The sequence below is a fragment of the Lampetra fluviatilis genome, chromosome 36 (genome assembly GCF_964198595.1).
Source record: "Lampetra fluviatilis chromosome 36, kcLamFluv1.1, whole genome shotgun sequence".
Lineage (NCBI taxonomy): Eukaryota > Metazoa > Chordata > Hyperoartia > Petromyzontiformes > Petromyzontidae > Lampetra > Lampetra fluviatilis.
In genome coordinates, this window is record NC_136310.1 from 6,711,269 (window position 1) to 6,729,593 (window position 18,325).

Here is an 18,325-nt window from a genome sequence, read left to right on the forward strand (position 1 = left end):
AAGTAGAAAGCATAGGGATGCTGCGGTGGCGAGATGTTAACTGCCTCACCTGGTATACAGGAGGTCGTCGGTTCGATCACAACCTTGACGCCTGCTTTATGTCTGGAGTTCTCCCCGTGTTTGCATGCATTTTTCTCCGGGTTCTCCGGATTTTCCCTCTACATTTATTTATTTATTTCCACGTGATAAACCACCGTGTTGAACTATCATTTGTGGCCATGCTGCTTCTGAAAAAGAGCAATATGGGCTCAGTGGTGACTTACCTGGTAAAATAAAAAGTAAAGTTTAGAAATGTTCATATTTATTTAATAAAAATTACAAGTGTACTAGAACACCGAAACGTGTCCCAACATCTCAAACATGGAGTGCCCTGCTTCGAGATGAGTGACCAATTATTTAGTTTGTGCTTCAGTGCCGGGCCAAGTGACACCAAGTTAGAGAAAGAATACGCAATGCAAAAAAAATCGTAGGCTGTCAGGCGCATTTTTAACTTTAGTTAAAAAGAAACCAAACTTTAGAAACGACGTAAATGCATTGACGCTGTATTAAAACATACGAGGATGACGTCGCAGCAACATTGAGAGTGCCATAAGTGCATTTGACGGTTTGAGTTTATCTTGTTTGTTACATGCATGGTCTCGTTTAGGCAGTTTCCCGGCCATTTAACAAGGGAGATCCGTGGTGCTTCGTGGGCACATCAGCAACAACAAGAAAACAAAGACTAAAACCATCAATATTGCAGAGAAGTACCGGGGTTCTTACAGTAACCCTTACAGTCTTGTTCTTTCTCACCAACAATGATTCAAAGTTAAGTAGTTGGACAGCCTGGGATACGCACCTTAACCCTTTCCGTTCCGAGACGTCTGCAAGTTGCAGGATAGGCCGCATTCGCTGCCGATTCTCAGAATGTGCAAGAGGCTGAGCGTTAATTTTATTTAGAGGCGGAATGCCATTGCTTTTAAAGACACTGTACTCACGGTAGAGAACTGTAGCGACAAGACCGTACTCCATGTTAGCTGGCGCCAAACTGTGCCACATGCCCTGCCAGGTGGCCTTGTGGGAGCCTCGGCACCGATAAAGTTTTTTTAATTTTTCTTCCGGTTCTGAATCGGAAGAAAAACCTACGACGTATATGTACATCATCGAAATGGGAAAGGGTTAAGTAGTTATCGGGACGATGGGAGCTCATCAATCGTTATCTTGAATCTACCTTTAAGAACAACATTTATTTTTTAATTCGATGATGGTTCCTTGGGATTGTAGTGTTTAGCGATTGGGCTAAGGCGACCTCAATGTTTTCGTAAATTACATAAAAGCACAGCTGTATTACACTGCAATAATACAAAGACAATTAATGAGCAATTCACAATTTACAAGAGAGCCAGGATACTTATAATAATCATCATCATCATCATTTAAATCGATCGCTCATTATTGTCATTGGCTGCTTGATGTTTTGGGCCCTTTGGGCCTGTGCTCAGTAACTGTGGAAAAAAAGAAAAGCTCTTCAGGGTCATAAGAACAAAACCCTACAAGGTAAAACCACACCACATGGAGTAGAGACATGAAAAGTGTTGCTGTTGTTGTGTGTTTATTATGAACAGTTTGGGAATCACAATCAGGCCAACTGGAACGTTTGCAAAGCTAGAGCATTGACAGTGCTACTTAAACATAGAAATAAAAATACACGGAAAATGGCTTATTGACAATAAAAAACAAATGTTATATACTCTGAGCTACCAACTTGATCGACGCTGCTATTTAACCAATTGTATCGCAATTGAGCTCTTGGCACCATCTTACGAGACCAATCCATTCAGAACTCTTGCAGGGCACTGTGTTCCCCGAGCATGGTTGATTTTGGCCAACGGAAGGTGATGTCACCGAACCATTCTGAAATTCCTTCAAGCGACCTTTTCTTATCGACACACTATGGAGGAGATCACTTTCCCACACATGCCCTTCAACACAGAAATGTTCATCGCAGGGCGATCTAGGAGATCAGCTAAATTTCGTTAAAACCAAAGAGTTCATGCTTTTTTTCCCTCACGAGGCAAGCATTCATTGGTGACTGGGCTGAGAGCATCACCCCACTCCACTTGAGAACCCAGTTTAATTGCAGGAGGCCGAAACCCAGATTTGAACCCAAAATTTCAGCCGTGCCAGCTCAGTCCTCTGACCCACTGAGCCACCCAGCCGCCACCCCAATAGACACAGTACAGGCGGTCCCCCCCCCACTTTTGTGACACAACGCCTTCCTGTAAATCCCCGTCATAAATTGGATCGTCGGAAATCGGACCCTATTTCACCATAGAGAGTGGAATCAGTAGAAACATCACTTGCCACGCCAAGTCACAGCAGAAACCAGATTGACTCTGTTCAAATGTGTTGTGTTGGAAGATGCACTGTCAAACAAGTTTCCGCGTCGCAAATCGATTCGTGGTGGCGTTATATAAACAACGTAAATGTGGATCGTGTATATCAGACTGTCCCACGTAAACTGGAGACCGCTTGTATTTGAAAGCGAAGCAGCAAATTCATTTTCAGGCCATGTGTGCAACATTGACCCTTGCACAAAAACTCCACTTGCCAATATCGTGAAAGTGATTTATACGGTGCGAGACATATGAAACAGGTTAATGACGGCTTCCAAGAAATTCTGTGTGCTTGCCATGGACAGCTGGCAAACACAGCACTTGGCAATCCCAAATTCTCATTTTCCAAAAACACTACACAATATCCACTGTAAGCAGATTAAAAGCTTGAAGCGAATTCATGAGTGCTTTCCAGGAACTGTACACGACCAAATACACACACACTCACACCCCCACACTGAGACAAAGATCACAATTTAGCCCGCGGAAAGCCTGCATTGAACACTAGGCTAAAAGTGTACACGAGGGGGTGGTGCAGTCAGCACCACGCATGCCTTGCCACCTTCGTCTCCCCAACGCTGGCGTTAAAAACCACACCAGCAACCACGGTGGCGAGATGTTAACTACCTCGCCTAATATACAAGAGGTAGTGGGTTCAATCCCGACACCTGTGTATTTGGAGTTTGTATATTCTCCCCGTGCCTAGATGGATTTTTCTCTGGGTCCTCCGGTTTTCCACTCCACATTTAGAATCAACTTATCGTTTAGAGTATTTGGCTGCTATAAATTTACTCGTGATGATAAGCCACTTCTTTGGGCTACCATTTGTGATAGCCAGGTCACTTCTGGAAAAGAGCTACAGTATAGAGCTCAGTGGGCCTTAGCTGGTAAAATACAAATACTTTTAAATAGTCTACGACCGTACGCCGAGCTGACCGAGAGAATCTGGGCCAAGAACAAATAAAAAATCGCCACCGACGTTGCACACCACGGGGAGGAAGTGATCGCAAATCACTGGAATCGTGGAGCCAAGTGCTCACTTACTCAGCCAACGCCGATCATTTATACGAGTGGTGGTCGGAATTTACTATATTCCGTCATGAACCCGAGGAGCCTGGGTTTGATTCCCACCCGTACACTGTACTGTACATGCATGCGACTCGCTCAAGTTTACTTGATTCAGCCTAAACAGAGTACCTGGTGCTGTGTGATAAATATTATCAGCGATGGGTGAACAATGAGAACACAGAGATGGTGAGACATGCATCGTAGTTAAATCTTGACTTAAAGCTTTCGTGACTGCAGGAATTCATATTCCCTGGGTCTTTCGGTAAAGCCACGTAGATAGAAAATTAAAAAAAAATATCACGACGTTTCCATCGCAACACAAGCAATCGTCATCAGGTGAAAAATAGAGCGGGATAGCTACTGAGGCATGTCAATGTAAGATCGGAGAGCTGAGCTCCACCACGATGACAAACCTGTGGAGGTGGCCATTGTATTGTGAGAGATTAGCATGTCATATGTAGGAAAACTGAAAACATGCTATTCTCTCACAATACAATGACCACCTCCACAGCTTCGTCGTCCGATCTTACATTGACATGCAAATTTCATCTCTAGCCCTGCCCACTTCGCTTTTGACCCTTGGGCTACACCCATCTCAAACCTTTAGAACATCCTGCCTCAGCAGCTCTCCCGCTATATTTTTTCACCCGATGACGATTGCTTGTGTTGCGATCGAAACCTCGTGATATTTTATTATTTTGTATGATTATTTTTCTATCTACGTGGCTTTACCGAAAGACACAGGGAATATGCATAGTAGTTGCCATGCCATCTACTTGGTCGTGCAACACCACTAATTATTTCTTGAGAACAACATTTGCCTTGAGAGTCTTGGTGAATATAAAATATGTAAAAACTCAAATGCCCACTTGCAGTCTCAAGAGACCATAGAGGAAAGCTGTTTTAGCAAGTACATATGGCCAGCAAAGGACATGAAGGGTTGGTATGGCATGGGTCAAGTCCAACATACAATGTTTCACTCGCACCAACATTTGCTTGAACACGCCAGTCACTCTTTATGAAGCTCGGTAAGAACCTAGGAGGAGAGACCCAGGTGAGGTTTAGATATCACATGCCACTAATATTGTTACCACATAATACATGATACCGGATACCCAAAAATTTAACATGTCACTCAAATCATAGTGAGGTGCGTGAAACCAGTTCCACCACTGTTCACAGTTTTATGCAAGCAAAGAAAAGATCCCCCGTATAGCCTTAACAGACTGTTGGGGCAAGTGCTGTTAGTGAGCAGCACCTATGAAGGCCGGCACAGCACACGAGGGGGTGGGTAGCCAGCACCACGCCCGACCGCATTTGTCTCCCCAATGGCGATGCTTACACATGACAGCAGGTACTCATTTGAGACCAAGCTGACCTAGGTGAGGCCCAAGACCGGTTGACATAATCGTTACTGGTATCGGTCATGAGCAGGAATTGAACTAGTGTTAATGAGTTCGAGTGTGGATCGGTAACCGTAACACTCTGCTCCACACCATGCAAACAAATGCGCACACACATACACACAGGATCATCCTTACACGCAATTTAAATGGGAGAGATTTAAATGGGAGAGATAGAAATAGCGCAACATAGCCTGTACGATGAATGGTATAGGTTCTGATTAACGCCACGAACAGAGCCAACGTTCGCCGCCATATGCCTTCTTTACGGTGGCCTCGCGCGTAACGCAAACCGTCACATGCCGACACCGTGCGTAAAAATCCACGTGCGGGATTTTACGAACCTGATATTAAGAGACGCCGAGATCAATATCGGCGCAGAGCCGCGCGCCCCCCCCCCCCCACTTCCCCAGCGTGCTTGTGAATTCACGGCGCTGCCAATCCATGGATTAAAGTCACCCATTCAAATACCCGGCTTGCGCGAGCGCTGCTCCGGTTTGTCACAGATTAGCGGGAGTCGACCCGAATTACTCTGGCGCAAGAGGGCTTGGGGACGTCATGACAGCGCGCGTGCGTCAATAGACAAAGTTGACAGTCGGACTGTGTAATGGATAGAGTGTTAAATTTTAGGACCGTGGGGCATGTGTGGATCCAGGACTTTTTTTTCCACCGTGAGCGGGAGGGGGAAGCACCATGTGTTTGGGACGATGGCAAAAGAAGGATGAAGGTGGGGAGGGAGGGAGGGAGCAGTGGGGATATAAACAAAAACAGAGGCAAGATGGAGGAGAGTCTCGGAGAAGGGAGTGAGAGAACGAGAGAGTGAGAGGTCAGAGAGAACTACAGGCAGGATGGAGAGATGGAAAGATCGGAGAGAGGAAGCAGATTAAGAGATGAGATACAAGTGGAGTGTTGAGCATAATAAGGACGGAGAGATTTCAGGAAAGGAGAGGAAATGAGTGCGAGTGTGCGAAGGGAGGGGAGGAGCGGGTGGGATAGAGGGACGGAGAGAGGGAACGGGAGAGGTGGCAGGAGGGAGAGGAGAGAGGCGAGAAGAGAGGGGGAAGGGCAGAGAGGTGCGGGAGGGGAGGAACCCACGTGATATACACATGTCGAACCCTTGTCAATCCGCTGCTGGATTAAGGCCTCCCCCACTCCGTCCAATGGGGCCGGGGGGAATAATCGAGCATGCTTCACCACCCGAACCCACCTCACGGAGAGTGTGAAATCCCCGGGGTTGCTCTTGCTGGGTCGGGCAAGGAAGCTGCCGTCCACGCCACGCGTCATTAGCAGATGTTCCGCCTCGATCCCTGAAATGTTGGGGTGGAACCATCTGTGGTGGCAGCACAGAGCACACGGGGAGGAAGAAAGTGGAACAGGTCAGTACTCTGCAGGCAGCGCATTTGGAGCGGGGGAAAAAAATACAAGAACGGAAAATATCTAACTGAACTCTCTCCACATGTTTATTACGATCGAGGTACCTGTGGAACCTCTAACCAAGTCACCCCAGCGGGGTTGATCTCGCCACTGCTGGATCAATGCCTCCCCCCCCCAAGCCATCACTATTCTCTCCTGATAACCCGATGCAATAACCAAACTGCATAGTGCATCTGGACGTGGCTGAATCCACCTTCGTGGAGTAAAAATACCTCTCGGGAGTATCCACTCCCTTGGGGCTGCCACTCTGTCATTTAGTCTCGACCACGAACCCGACTGGCAAAGTTGAAGTATCAGTGGGCGATGAAAAAAAAAAGCCACTGCAGGATATAAATATGGCTTTTCACTTAAATCAGGCTCGCCAAGCTGCGAGCGTTTAAGTTTACAAATACCAGGAAATTGACATGTGGTGAAACACTCCGTACGGGACGACCATCTCTCCTACAACTTGCCAACGACGTTCTGACTCAGGTGAGCTGGCGCTTATGCGGGGTAGGTTTCTTGCGACATGCACGTTTGTAGTTTTATGCTCAAAATGTGTTGCAGCGAGTTTGCCGAGATGGCCCGGGGGGGGGGGGGCTGTCCAGAGCACACCGAGCTGGCAACATTCAGATCTTGGGTTGAGATCCTGGTTTTCAAATCCGGGTTTTAGCCACCGGTAATTCAACTGGGTTCTCAAGTGAAGCGGGGTGATGATGATGGTCACGACCCAATCTTGATTTGAAGCTTTTGTGACTGCAGGAGTCCATACTCTTTGGTTCTTTAGGTAAAGTCACGTGGGTATAAAATAAAATAAATCACGACGTTTCGGGCGCAACATCAGGTGGGAAAGCTTTCCCACCTTTCCCACCTGATGTGACTTTACCGAAAGAACCAAAGAGTATGGTCACGATCCAGTTTCTAATGACTGCGTAAAACAATCAAAATCAATTTGTCATAGAACAGCTCCGAGGATTTAGTTGGTTGTTCTTCTCCTGCACCTCTAATTAGCATGGTTGGCTACGTGCAGTGCGAAAGAAGTTCAAAGTAATTCTAGATTTGAAGTTTTCGTGACTGCAGGAATCCATACTCTTTGGTTCTTTCGGTAAAGTCACGTAGGTGAAAATAAAATAAAAATGAAAACAACTAAATTAAATCACGACGTTTCGGAGGCAACACAAGCTTCCGTCATCAGGTGGGACAACCACAGCAAAAAGAAGTTCCAAGTAGATACATACATGTTATATATATTTTAGAATGACGTGCGATAACCAATCGTGGCAAGGGATATAAAAGGGCGCTTGGATATAAAGATACCGAGAGGGCACACACTCAAATAAAGAGCAGTCTTGAAATCATGTGGATCACACACGTACACAAAAGATGTACCTTCTTTTGCATTAGCACTTTCTGCATTACCAATCATCTGGTGTGTGCAGTATGCATTGGAGAGCATCAATATCTGAAATCAGAAGACAGGTAAAACATGGAAAGGTGGACCATGGAGGGCCACACAGGCAGTCGAGTTTGGGAAACTTTCCTGAAACTAAACCAAACTACGAGCACATTGTAAATGTGACCACAAAAGCTATCTAATTACTACAGATGATAAAAGTACAGCAGCTTCGGCTATGTCAAGAATGTATTATACAAGTGTCATCATCCCTTTAAACCTCCGAATGTGCGCCATAGTCATGGGGGGCGCACGCAACATTGGGATTTCACACCAGACCTTCTTGGTCATCCCGTGCCCTTATAAATCTCAACGTTCATCCCACAAAGTCCCATCACAAATAGACGCATTTTCTTTGGTGCACAAATTTAAGCAGCTGTACGCAGTATGGACCTGAAAACTCAATTTCCCTGTGCAAGAATGTGGGCAAACCGTGTTTGGTCGACAGGTATGGGATTTTGGAATCCCAGGACTTGGGAGTACTAAGTGTTCACCAACATGGAGGCTGTGATCGTTAAGAATGTTTCTCTCATGAATGCGTTGTTGAAGATCACTCAAGTTTTTTGGTTTTAAAAACACAAGTATTTAAGGAACTCGTTAGCAAAATGTGAACCTTGCCATTCAAATTGCTGTTCAATTATAATTCATTATGGATATTACCTTTATGGACAAGTCCGTACAATTGAAGGCCATAAACAAACATGCTTTCGCACTTACAAACAGGTTTAATTGCCAAATCTGCCCAAAAAAACAAGGCATTTCTTTATAAACAATGCATTCAACATGACGGAGCAGCCCTGCCTGAAAAATATCGAACACATTTTTTCTTTTACAAATTGTTATCGAACAATGCTGCGATTGCAGCAATTCAACTCGTAACACAAACAGAGCCTGATATTTCTTTTTTTCCCCTCTTCATTGAACTCCGGATAAATGTTTTGACAAGTGTATCCTCAACTCACTCCGTTCTACTCGCCCTACCGAGAGGTTAAAATTACACGTTCGCTCGCCCGCCAGCCCGCTTGCTCGCCGTTTATGGGGGGTTTACGATTCAGCTCATTGCACAACGCGGCACCCGACGCCCGCGCAGAACAAACGTGTGATAAATTGTAGGGGCCGAAGAGAAAAAAAATAAGGCTTGGCTTTGTCCCGCCGAGGGCAGGATATGATTAAGCCGATGTGCGTTGGACAAAAAAAACCCCAAACTCAATGGCGGTGTTTGTGTCGGAGACATAACCGGGCGCTCAACCCGGCCCGCTTTGTGTTGTGCAACGTGCTTCCTTCCTCGACATTGTCGGCCCCTCCTGCCCCCACCCACCCAAACGGCAGGCCCCCGCTGAGCGGCGAGCTGTGTGCGCGCGCTCACACTCGCCTCGCTCACAAAGGAGCCTCACCTTATCCTGGCACGGGGGGGGGCCCCCTATCCGACGCGTCACGGTTATTGTTCGGCGAGCTTGTTGCCGCCGTCGCGGATGCCACTGGGCGCTGAATACCCGAGCGAGAAAATATATTATACAAAAAATGAAGCGCGATTCTCGATTAACGGAGGACCCCCTGTAGCGGTTAAATGGATATTGCTTTACATTTTTTATTATAATTTATCCTGGGTATGACTTTACACTGCATATACTAAGAATTCATCAGAATAATATTTCTTGTAGAAAATGTATTTTTAAAAATGTATACAGCATTTGGAGAGAATTTATGATGCTAATTATTCAAGGGAGATTTTCAAACCAACCCAGTCAGTAAGGGTATCCCATAAACAGTGTCAAGGATGCCAAAAGAACACCAACCTTGACTGTCCTTCCCAAGTAAGGGAGGTGAAGAATGAGAAGTGGGATCGGACGGGATGGAGGGAGATTAAGTGATGACCCTGCCACTGGGCAGAAAGCTTGCGATTGTTCATGAATAAGATCAGCCACCAAGGACAACGAATGGCGAGATGGCAAGTGTAGGGGTGGCTTTACAAAAATGCGCGTTAACCTTGGACCTAGAAACGAAGCTCAATTAGCTATCACTTGCGTGCAGTAAATTGCGTGCAGACAGTTGACTGAACCGCGATTCACCAGTCTACACAGCTCAGTACTCAACAACTTGGCTTCCTATTACAAAACAAAATCTGGCAGCTTCTACGCGATGCCCCTTTCATATTAAAGAAAGTTTAAAAAAATTTATATTTTGTTCATGTTTTTTTTTACATTATCTGGAAAAGCAGGGTTGGGCGTGGAATGCATCTGCGTCCGCTGTGGTCCGACGAGCGGAGATGCTAGGAAGGTGACGACGGATGCTTTTGTGGAGCCCACGCTGCTGTGAATGTGCGTGTTGCGTTGGTACGTGCATCCTGTTGGAGATGGCTGGGTCTCTCTCAGGCCCCCCCCCCGCTCCAGCCAGTGGTCACTATCATCGACAAAGAATGTAAAGTTCAAATGCAAACAGGCCTCTTAAGATTCGCAAGGGCACGATAATAATTTGCGTGTGATCAGCAGTGGCTCAGGGTGGAACGATGCATGAGTTATAAATCGATTCATATGCATTTAAATCAGCGGTGTGAGAATTGATCATTTCCAATTTGAACATCTTGTATACAATAGGTTTGTGTAACCTACACTGCCACTACGTTCATCACAACACGAAATAATCCGTTCTGTTATTTAATTAATATGTGACACCTAAACGGGGGGAAGGGGAATTAATTACAGGGATACTGTTGACTACAAAAAACACCCAACCACCATGTGCAGCGAATGGTGGTTTATAACTTAATTTGCCTATTGCGAATCTAAAGTTCACAGTTCCTTGAAACACACAAGGATTCTGGACATGGTCCACACGTCGCTCTGCCATGCACGATGGGGAGCACCGGCTGGCATTGGGTTAGCGAGGTGCTATTCAGCCGACATGGGAGGTAGTGGTTGCGGTGTCATTTTACAGGGCTGTTCACGGGCACGGTGACTTCACGCCGCAAGGACAGCAGGAGCCTCACTTCTTATCCTCGCACTTTGACACCAAGGGGGCACCAACTGACGCCGTTCGGAGCAAACACACGCAACGCAGTTTCGCTCGATAAGCGATAGCCACGCGAGTGAAGACGTCTCCGGCCACTCGGTGGGTTCTGACATTCCCCCCCCTCCCCTCCTTCTCCCGATGTCGAGTCCAAGCAATGCCAAGTGCTCGCATGCTACAGCTGGGCCAAGAATCTTTGGAAGCCGGCATGTTTTCGCTTGCCGATTGCTCCAACAGACGTGAATGCACCTCTGCAAGCTTGATGAGCCAGTGCTTTTTGGGATCCTGGTTGAGAGCCCTCGGGGCAAAGAGTGAAATCTGACTGGCGCTTCCCTGGTCTGGACAGGTTCTCGTGCACAGCTGGTTTTTGAAGGTCTCCACCCAGTCATTTGTGACTGTACATTCGTGATGCAATGACCATACGCACATTGCTTGAACTACCACATATATACAGTAGAGACCAGGTACAAGCACAACCCCTTTGGGAGAAAGTCCAGCTGTGCTTATATTTGGAGTGTGCTTCTATCAGAAGTTGCCCTTCGTCTTCCCCCTCCCAGTGTAGTGTAAACGTGTGTTGCTTATATAAGAACAGTGCTAATCCAAGAACTGTGCTTATTGCCAGCTTTAACTGTACACAACCACTCTCATCTGTGTTTAAATTAAGCGTGTTTTCCAATGCCCATGCACGCTAAGAAATTTATTCTAATTTTACTATCAGTACTCTTGCATTTTTCGTATTATCAGAGGCAATGTGCTAGAAAAAGTGACATTTGATAATTTAATAATACAAATCTAGATGTCATAATTGCTTTATTTTTCCATCAATGAAGTTTCAAACTCCTTTAGTGGTGGATTAATCAGATCTGATCATAATGATGATGACTCTACACCTAGCCATCCCTACACAAGGGTCTCCTTCTTCGTAAGCCAAGGCGGGTTTGGTGGCTATTTGCACATTTGCTTGTAATCAGAGGTCGCAACCGGGTACCCGATACCCGTACCCTACCTGATACCCGGCTACCCGTACCCAGCCGGGTACGGGTAGCCGGGTATCGGGTACGGGTAGGCCGTGAGTCACTGGCGAGTAACCGTTTGTCACTCATTTCGGGTAGGGTACAGGTACGGGTAGGGAACGGGTACCCGTACCTGGCCGGGTACGGGTACCCATTTGCGACCCTGGTGCGGCCGGGTAAGGTACGGGTAAGGAATCAAAACCCGTTTGCGACCTCTGGTTTGGTGGCTATTTGCACATTTGCTTGTAATCCACCGGGTGTGGAGGGGCCAAGGGCTCGCGGATCACGCAAAAATGTTGCGATACTCCTTTCCCGCGGGCGTCGAGCACCGGCTCGCCCACGAGAAGGCAGAGCAGCAAGTGGACTCATTGTTGCCATCTTTTTCCATCTGTACAGGGATGGTGGTGCCCTCCCCTCCCCCCCACTTGCACATGTGTGGACTTTCTCCGTGGGCTCCGGTTTAATAAACACCCGTCATTTAATTGGCTGAAAACATATTCAAATTAAAACCGAAAGCAGGACCCTCCTGAAAAAAAGAGTCCTTTTGACGCAGTGTGGTTTTCCAAGATAAGTAAATTATTATTATTGATAAGTAAGAGAGACACTGCTTTTCTCATTATGGTTCCAGCTGGTTTAAATGAAGCTTACACCAAAGGCCATGTGGCCAGATCGCTGAAACGACCCCGTAAGCTTTTGGAAAAGACAGGAAGGCGCAGCTATAAGATGATGGATGATGCCTCCGTGGAACAAATTGAAAGGAGGACATGGTTTTCAGGTCTCCTAAGTTCCCCTTTCCTGCGATGACTTGTTTTTTAAACGTTTTTACTCGTGTACGCGAGTTGTTCTCACTTAAGTTGCAGTAATTTTCTCAATGTTTCTGAATGTTAATGTCATGTTTTTTTATGGTTAAGTTACTGATAATGCCACACATTAATAGGAAGCCATTCTGGACCTGTGCACTTTTAAATCTAAATTGAAAACTAATTTCTTTAGAGCTGTTTTGTGTTTAGTTTATTGTACTTTCCCCCACACATCCAATAAGCACGGTTGGCTTTGTAAAGTGCCAAAAAAGTTCGACATACATTCAGTAAATACATTAATTCATCTCGTCATAAAAAAACTAAACATTCCTTTATAACACCACGGCCCTGGACATGTGAGAAAAAGAGCTTCATATCTCATCAGATTCCTCCAATATAAATAAAGATTCTGAATTCGTATTTGTTTTAGCATTACCGTTCACTTACAATGTTAAGTGAAGAATCAGTGTAATCTTCATCCTGGTTTGTGACAATTTGTCAAAATTCTGTGTGGTGAACCCTTCCACCCTTCGTAAAGAAAATAAACAAATAAAATATTATTTAAAAAACATCAAGTGCAAATACTTTTTTTTACTCCAGAAACGAAAATTATTTAAAAACATTGTTTGGTGATACTGCGGTGTTGGCAGTGGTGCGCAGATAACAACAACAAAAAACCTTGCATTTGTCAATAACAACACCGCATTAAAATTAAAAAGAAATAATAGGCGACGTTTCGGGCAGGCACCCTTCTCCATAGCACATAATAACTTCATATCACACGAATAATTTATGTGCTCTGAAAGAGGGTCGTTGCCTGAAACGTCAACCACTCTAACACATTCCTGCGGAGGGAGCTGGTAGGAAAGTTGGGTTGCTCGGTCAATGGCCAGGGTCAATGGCGGCGTGGTGTATTCCGCAAATATGCCCGACTGTGGGGGGGGGCACAAGGCACCACGGGGTGACCAGCCCCTCCCCACCCAGCCCCACCCCTCCCACCCAGCCCCACCCAGCCCCACCCCTCCCACCCAGCCCCATCCTCCCCACCCAGCCCCATCCTCCCCACCCTCCCCACCCAGCCCCACCCAGCCCCACCCTCTCCACCCAGCCCCACCCTCCCCACCCAGCCCCACCCTCCCCACCCAGCCCCACCCTCCCCACCCAGCCCCACCCTCCCCACCCAGCCCCACCCTCCCCACCCAGCCCCACCCAGCTCCACCCTCCCCTCCCCACCCAGCCCCTCCACTCCCCACCCAGCCCCTCCACTCCCCACCCTCCCCTCCCCACCCAGCCCCACCCTCCCCACCCAGCCCCTCCCCACCTAGCCCCTCCCTCCCCACCCAGCCCCTCCCTGCACGACGAACACAATAATCCCCTGTGGGCTGGTGTAACCAGGAAGTTCCTACAAGTATATTGCAGTTTAAGGCCACAGCAGTGTTACAGACCGGTGTGTGTCGAGTTTTCTACACACGTAAGATCACTGCAAAGCGCTGCGGCTAGTAACGCATGCGGTATGTTAAACGGGAGCTATTTTTAAAGGCACAATTCAGCTTCGAAAAGGCTCAGAACAATCTCTTGATGCAGCGGAGTACGTTGCGGACATCAATAACAGATCACCGACAGAAGCGAGGGCGAAACTGCAAATGCTGCGACATAAGTGGCGCGGCCCGTCGAGTACCGAACGGCCGAGATCGACTTGGCAAAAATGGGCCGACGACTCCGAATGTTGAGTTGTCATGAGCGAAGCTCACAGTGAAAGCAGCATCAAAAGTAGCATCCACCACATGGACCCCATGCACGCCACACAGAATCCCTCCGCTTTTTCCGATAGATGTCTCAGCTTGGGCCAACATATTGTCGGTATTTTCCAGTGAATCACAGGATGCACGATAATGCAACAATTCTCACTGAAGCACACTCCAGTAAAAAAAAACAATGAAAGCGTGTGTCATTGGTCATGACGAATCAGAAATGTTGGATTGAAAACAAATTTATTTAGAACTGCTTTTGGTGTTTCGTCCTTACTTCTTCCCCACACCGCAAGTTTAACACGATTGGCTATGTACGGTGCGAATAATTTCAACATGCTTAACGTACGTTCCTGTTGACTGAAAAGTAAGAGTTATACGTAATGTCAAATTAAGAGACTTGACAATACGTGATCAACTGCAGCACCAGTCACCGTGGGGTTTCCACACTCCGATGTTTGGGAAACAACTCGGCTTTATTCGAAACAGAATGTAAATGTACGGATTGAGTAACTTACCGCTCTACAGCATTAAATACTTTCTCTTGAATGGCTATTGCTCACGTCACGTGCTGAAAATTACACGTTATTTTAACAGGAGCGTTCCCAATTATAACTTTGTGATGGGATGGAATCCGTCACGTGTAGCCGATTTGACTCAAAACCTATTCAACGTCTCCATAATGCATTAATGCTAATAAATATAAGGGACGTATATTATTTTGACCATGTTCGCGAATGAGAATATTTTTGTTGCAAGAACACTTTTAACCGTCGTATCGATTTACCCGAAGCTCTTTAATTCTGATGGGCACTTATTAAAATAAAAAAAAGGTGAATTGGAAAACCCGATCAGTGTAGAGCACTTGCTTCCTCATTCGCGTCAAAGAATATGGGACTAGCATTCACACGACACTCCTGCAGAAAATTACAAACCCAACGCATTAAAATGCTACCTTTTCCGTTAAAAGCAGAGGTCGCAACCGGGTACCTGATACCCGTACCCCTACCCGATACCCGGCTTCCCGTACCCGGCCAGGTATGGGTACGGGTACCCGTTTGCGACCCTGGTGCGGCCGGGTACGCGTAGGCCGTGAGTCACTGGTGAGTAACGGGTAGGGAACGGGTACCCGTACCCGGCCGGGTACGGGTAAGGAATCAAAACCCGTTTGCGACCTCTGGTTAAAAGGCAGCGCTAGTTCAGAAATGTGTTGGAATTTCCCAGCCCCCCTCGCCCAAAAATACACTTTTTAAGCCGTTTCTCTTCTAAACATTATTAGTTTAAGTACAGCGTGTGCACATTAAGTACAGCTTGCGATCGCCTAATTCAGACGCGGAATAAAATAAATGGCAAGCAACTAAACATAGCTCGTGACGTCAGCGGCTGGTGGGAAGTTGTTCCATCGAGGTATCATAGTCCCCGAATTAGTATTTTCCGGAGGGTTGCGCAAAAGCTTCAGAGATCAGGGGAGATACGAATGCAACTCTCGCCCGGCGATCCGTTATTAACCTTTTCACCCGCAAAATTGTTTTAGCTATACTGTGTCTGCCTGTGTGAATGACAAAAAACTTTCCCATCTAAAAATTCTGAAAAAAACATAGTTAAGTCCAACTTTAATCCAAGGCAAAGCTGGATGATGATAGATTACAGGAATTATTCATATTGAAACAATTTTAGGGGTCGATTTTTTTTAAGGCTAAAAAGTAGTTGACATAAACTCAGTGGCTAACAATCGCAAGCAAAATATTAAAGGTATTAAACATGTCTTGTTGCAGGCATTATAGCCAGCATTCAATGAGCCACAAATACTTTTACGACATGAGGGTTCTACAACAGATACATTGAGTAACACAAAAGACAAACTTAAGGATCCTAACGAGACGAGGTTTCCATATCGGAAGGAGGTGCCAGACCCTCTGTGATCGTCACGCACCCTCTAATGAGCCAAGAGTTCTAGATAGTATGGAGTTGGCCGACTTTCTATGATCCCAATGCTTTCTAAAGAGACAGGAATGACTTCACTGAATAACGTAACTAGGTATGATGTGGCCGATGGTTTCTGAAAAGATTCTAACCACCAACTGTATCCTTGACTAGAAAAATAAGAAAGAAAGAAAGACATTTTCAGAGGACTTCACTTGATTGCTATCACGATCGAAGTGGCCCTGCACCAGTTCAGATATCACTCGTCACTGTTGGCCATGGCCAGTAATTGAAATTATGTCGCCAGGTCCATAAAGCGCAGTGCGTAAACAACTGTGCCACCGCAACCTTAACTCGGCACCGACCGGTGTGGTGAAGTATGGTCAAAACCCCATGACTGCAGCGGTGTGGGGGGGGGGGGGCTTCAGCAGTCGATTGATGAAGGGCTGCAACTTAGCATTCAATTAATAACCAATCGAGATCTTAACAATTTCTCCCAGCTTTATATTCTTGCTCATCATTATTAAATTCCCCACTGATATAAAAAAGTTGCCGAAAAATGTTTGAATGCAATTTGCAAGATCCACGAATCAATTAAATTGTATATGGCGTGTTCTATGCATAAACATGCCTCTCACGCGATCGACAGGGTCTTTTTTCCGCTAAACATTTCGCTAAACATGCGACGGCAGCCCAAGAGCAGAATTGGGATTTTTCACGCAGAAAGAGGTCTTGCGGAATCACCACGACCCATACAATACCGATCATGACAAGGTTTGGGCCGTTTCATGTCACAAGAAAATACACGCTTAAAAAAAAAGCAAGGATTGTTAAGAGTTTAATCAATTTTGTATACAAACAGCTTCAACTACGCCCATCGCTAAAGGCTCGAGCGAATAATTTTGGTCAATTACTGTAATGGTCAACTTAAAAAAAAAGGGAATTTTCTTTTTTGGTGATGATTGGAGTTTAAGGGACTCATTTCGTCAGTTGGCAGAAAGGGCAGTGTGCTAATACTTTACAGCACTACTCTATCTTCAAGGCTGCCTGCCAATGCTGCAGTGCTTTGGTGGAAATGGGGTATTCTGTCAACTTTATCATGGCATGCCCGAGCGATGACAAAGACGTCAACAGAGGGGCCGGTTGCCAAAGAGGAACGTAGCGATTAAATGAGACATTCATTAAAATCGTTTCTTACATATCTGGTAAATGAAGTGTGTGTGCAAGAATCGATTGTGCAGGGTATCCATAAAAACGTATCATCCATCATTAAATAATTATAAAATAAAAACCAGTTTAGAGCTTGATCGATAAAACTATACACACTAACACACTTGCAAACATGGTCGAGTGAAGTTTTTTTTCGTATTAGGATCATCCTTCTAAAGCTTTAGATGCCTGCGATGGCATTGGTGACGCACACACACACCATATCAATATTTAACAGCCGCGCAGGTGTTTGGTAACATCCTGTGTATGCATGTCTTGAATGTTTCTGTTACTTGGCATTGAAGCTGACTTAGAGCTTTTTGGGTTTTTTTTTCCAGCACAGACTACTTTACTTCACAACCCCATCCCTGACATTCATACCAATGACAATTCATTGAATTACAGGAGCAGGTGAGATTGTTACATCTCCATGACTGAAACGACCATCAAACCCTATGTTTGTCAAACACACCATTTTAACTTTTGATCCGAGTGTAATAGCCCATTAACAGAACACTCAAAATTGGCTGCAAAATCCATTATCCTATTAAGGTATCGAACCTACAAGCCTGTCACTAAGAATGGTGCAAAACCCACTATCCTATCACTAATACAGGATATATAGAGAATATTTATCCAACTGGGTTTTGGACTCCACCATTCTATGTTTGTGGAGCCAGCAACACTTTTTATGTGGCCACTTTGCTAATTAATACCTGCCAAATAATATAATTCTTCGTCAAGTTAATTAATCAGACTCATCAGATGTACATTTGTCTCCAAACTACATCAAAGTAATATAGTTTTTTGGGTTACATTGCGTTAATATAAATATGTCGTTAAACCTGCCACCACCCAACACAGCCAACTAGTAAGGTTTGTCACGTAAACAGAACATGCCATTCGTTACTAGT

The 18,325-nt window shown here is 45.6% G+C and overlaps 1 protein-coding gene across 5 annotated transcripts in view; it reads right to left on the minus strand.

The window, feature by feature from the left end:
* The window catches only part of LOC144945069 (tyrosine-protein phosphatase non-receptor type 11-like), an 83,906-nt gene that overhangs the window by 51,473 nt on the left and 14,108 nt on the right, over positions 1 to 18,325 (minus strand). For all 5 annotated transcript variants that reach the window (XM_078873290.1, XM_078873288.1, XM_078873287.1 and 2 more), the window contains exon 2: positions 6,054 to 6,176. In XM_078873290.1, coding sequence (XP_078729416.1) covers positions 6,054 to 6,176 — 123 coding nt within the window. The remainder of the gene's footprint in view (positions 1 to 6,053; positions 6,177 to 18,325) is intronic.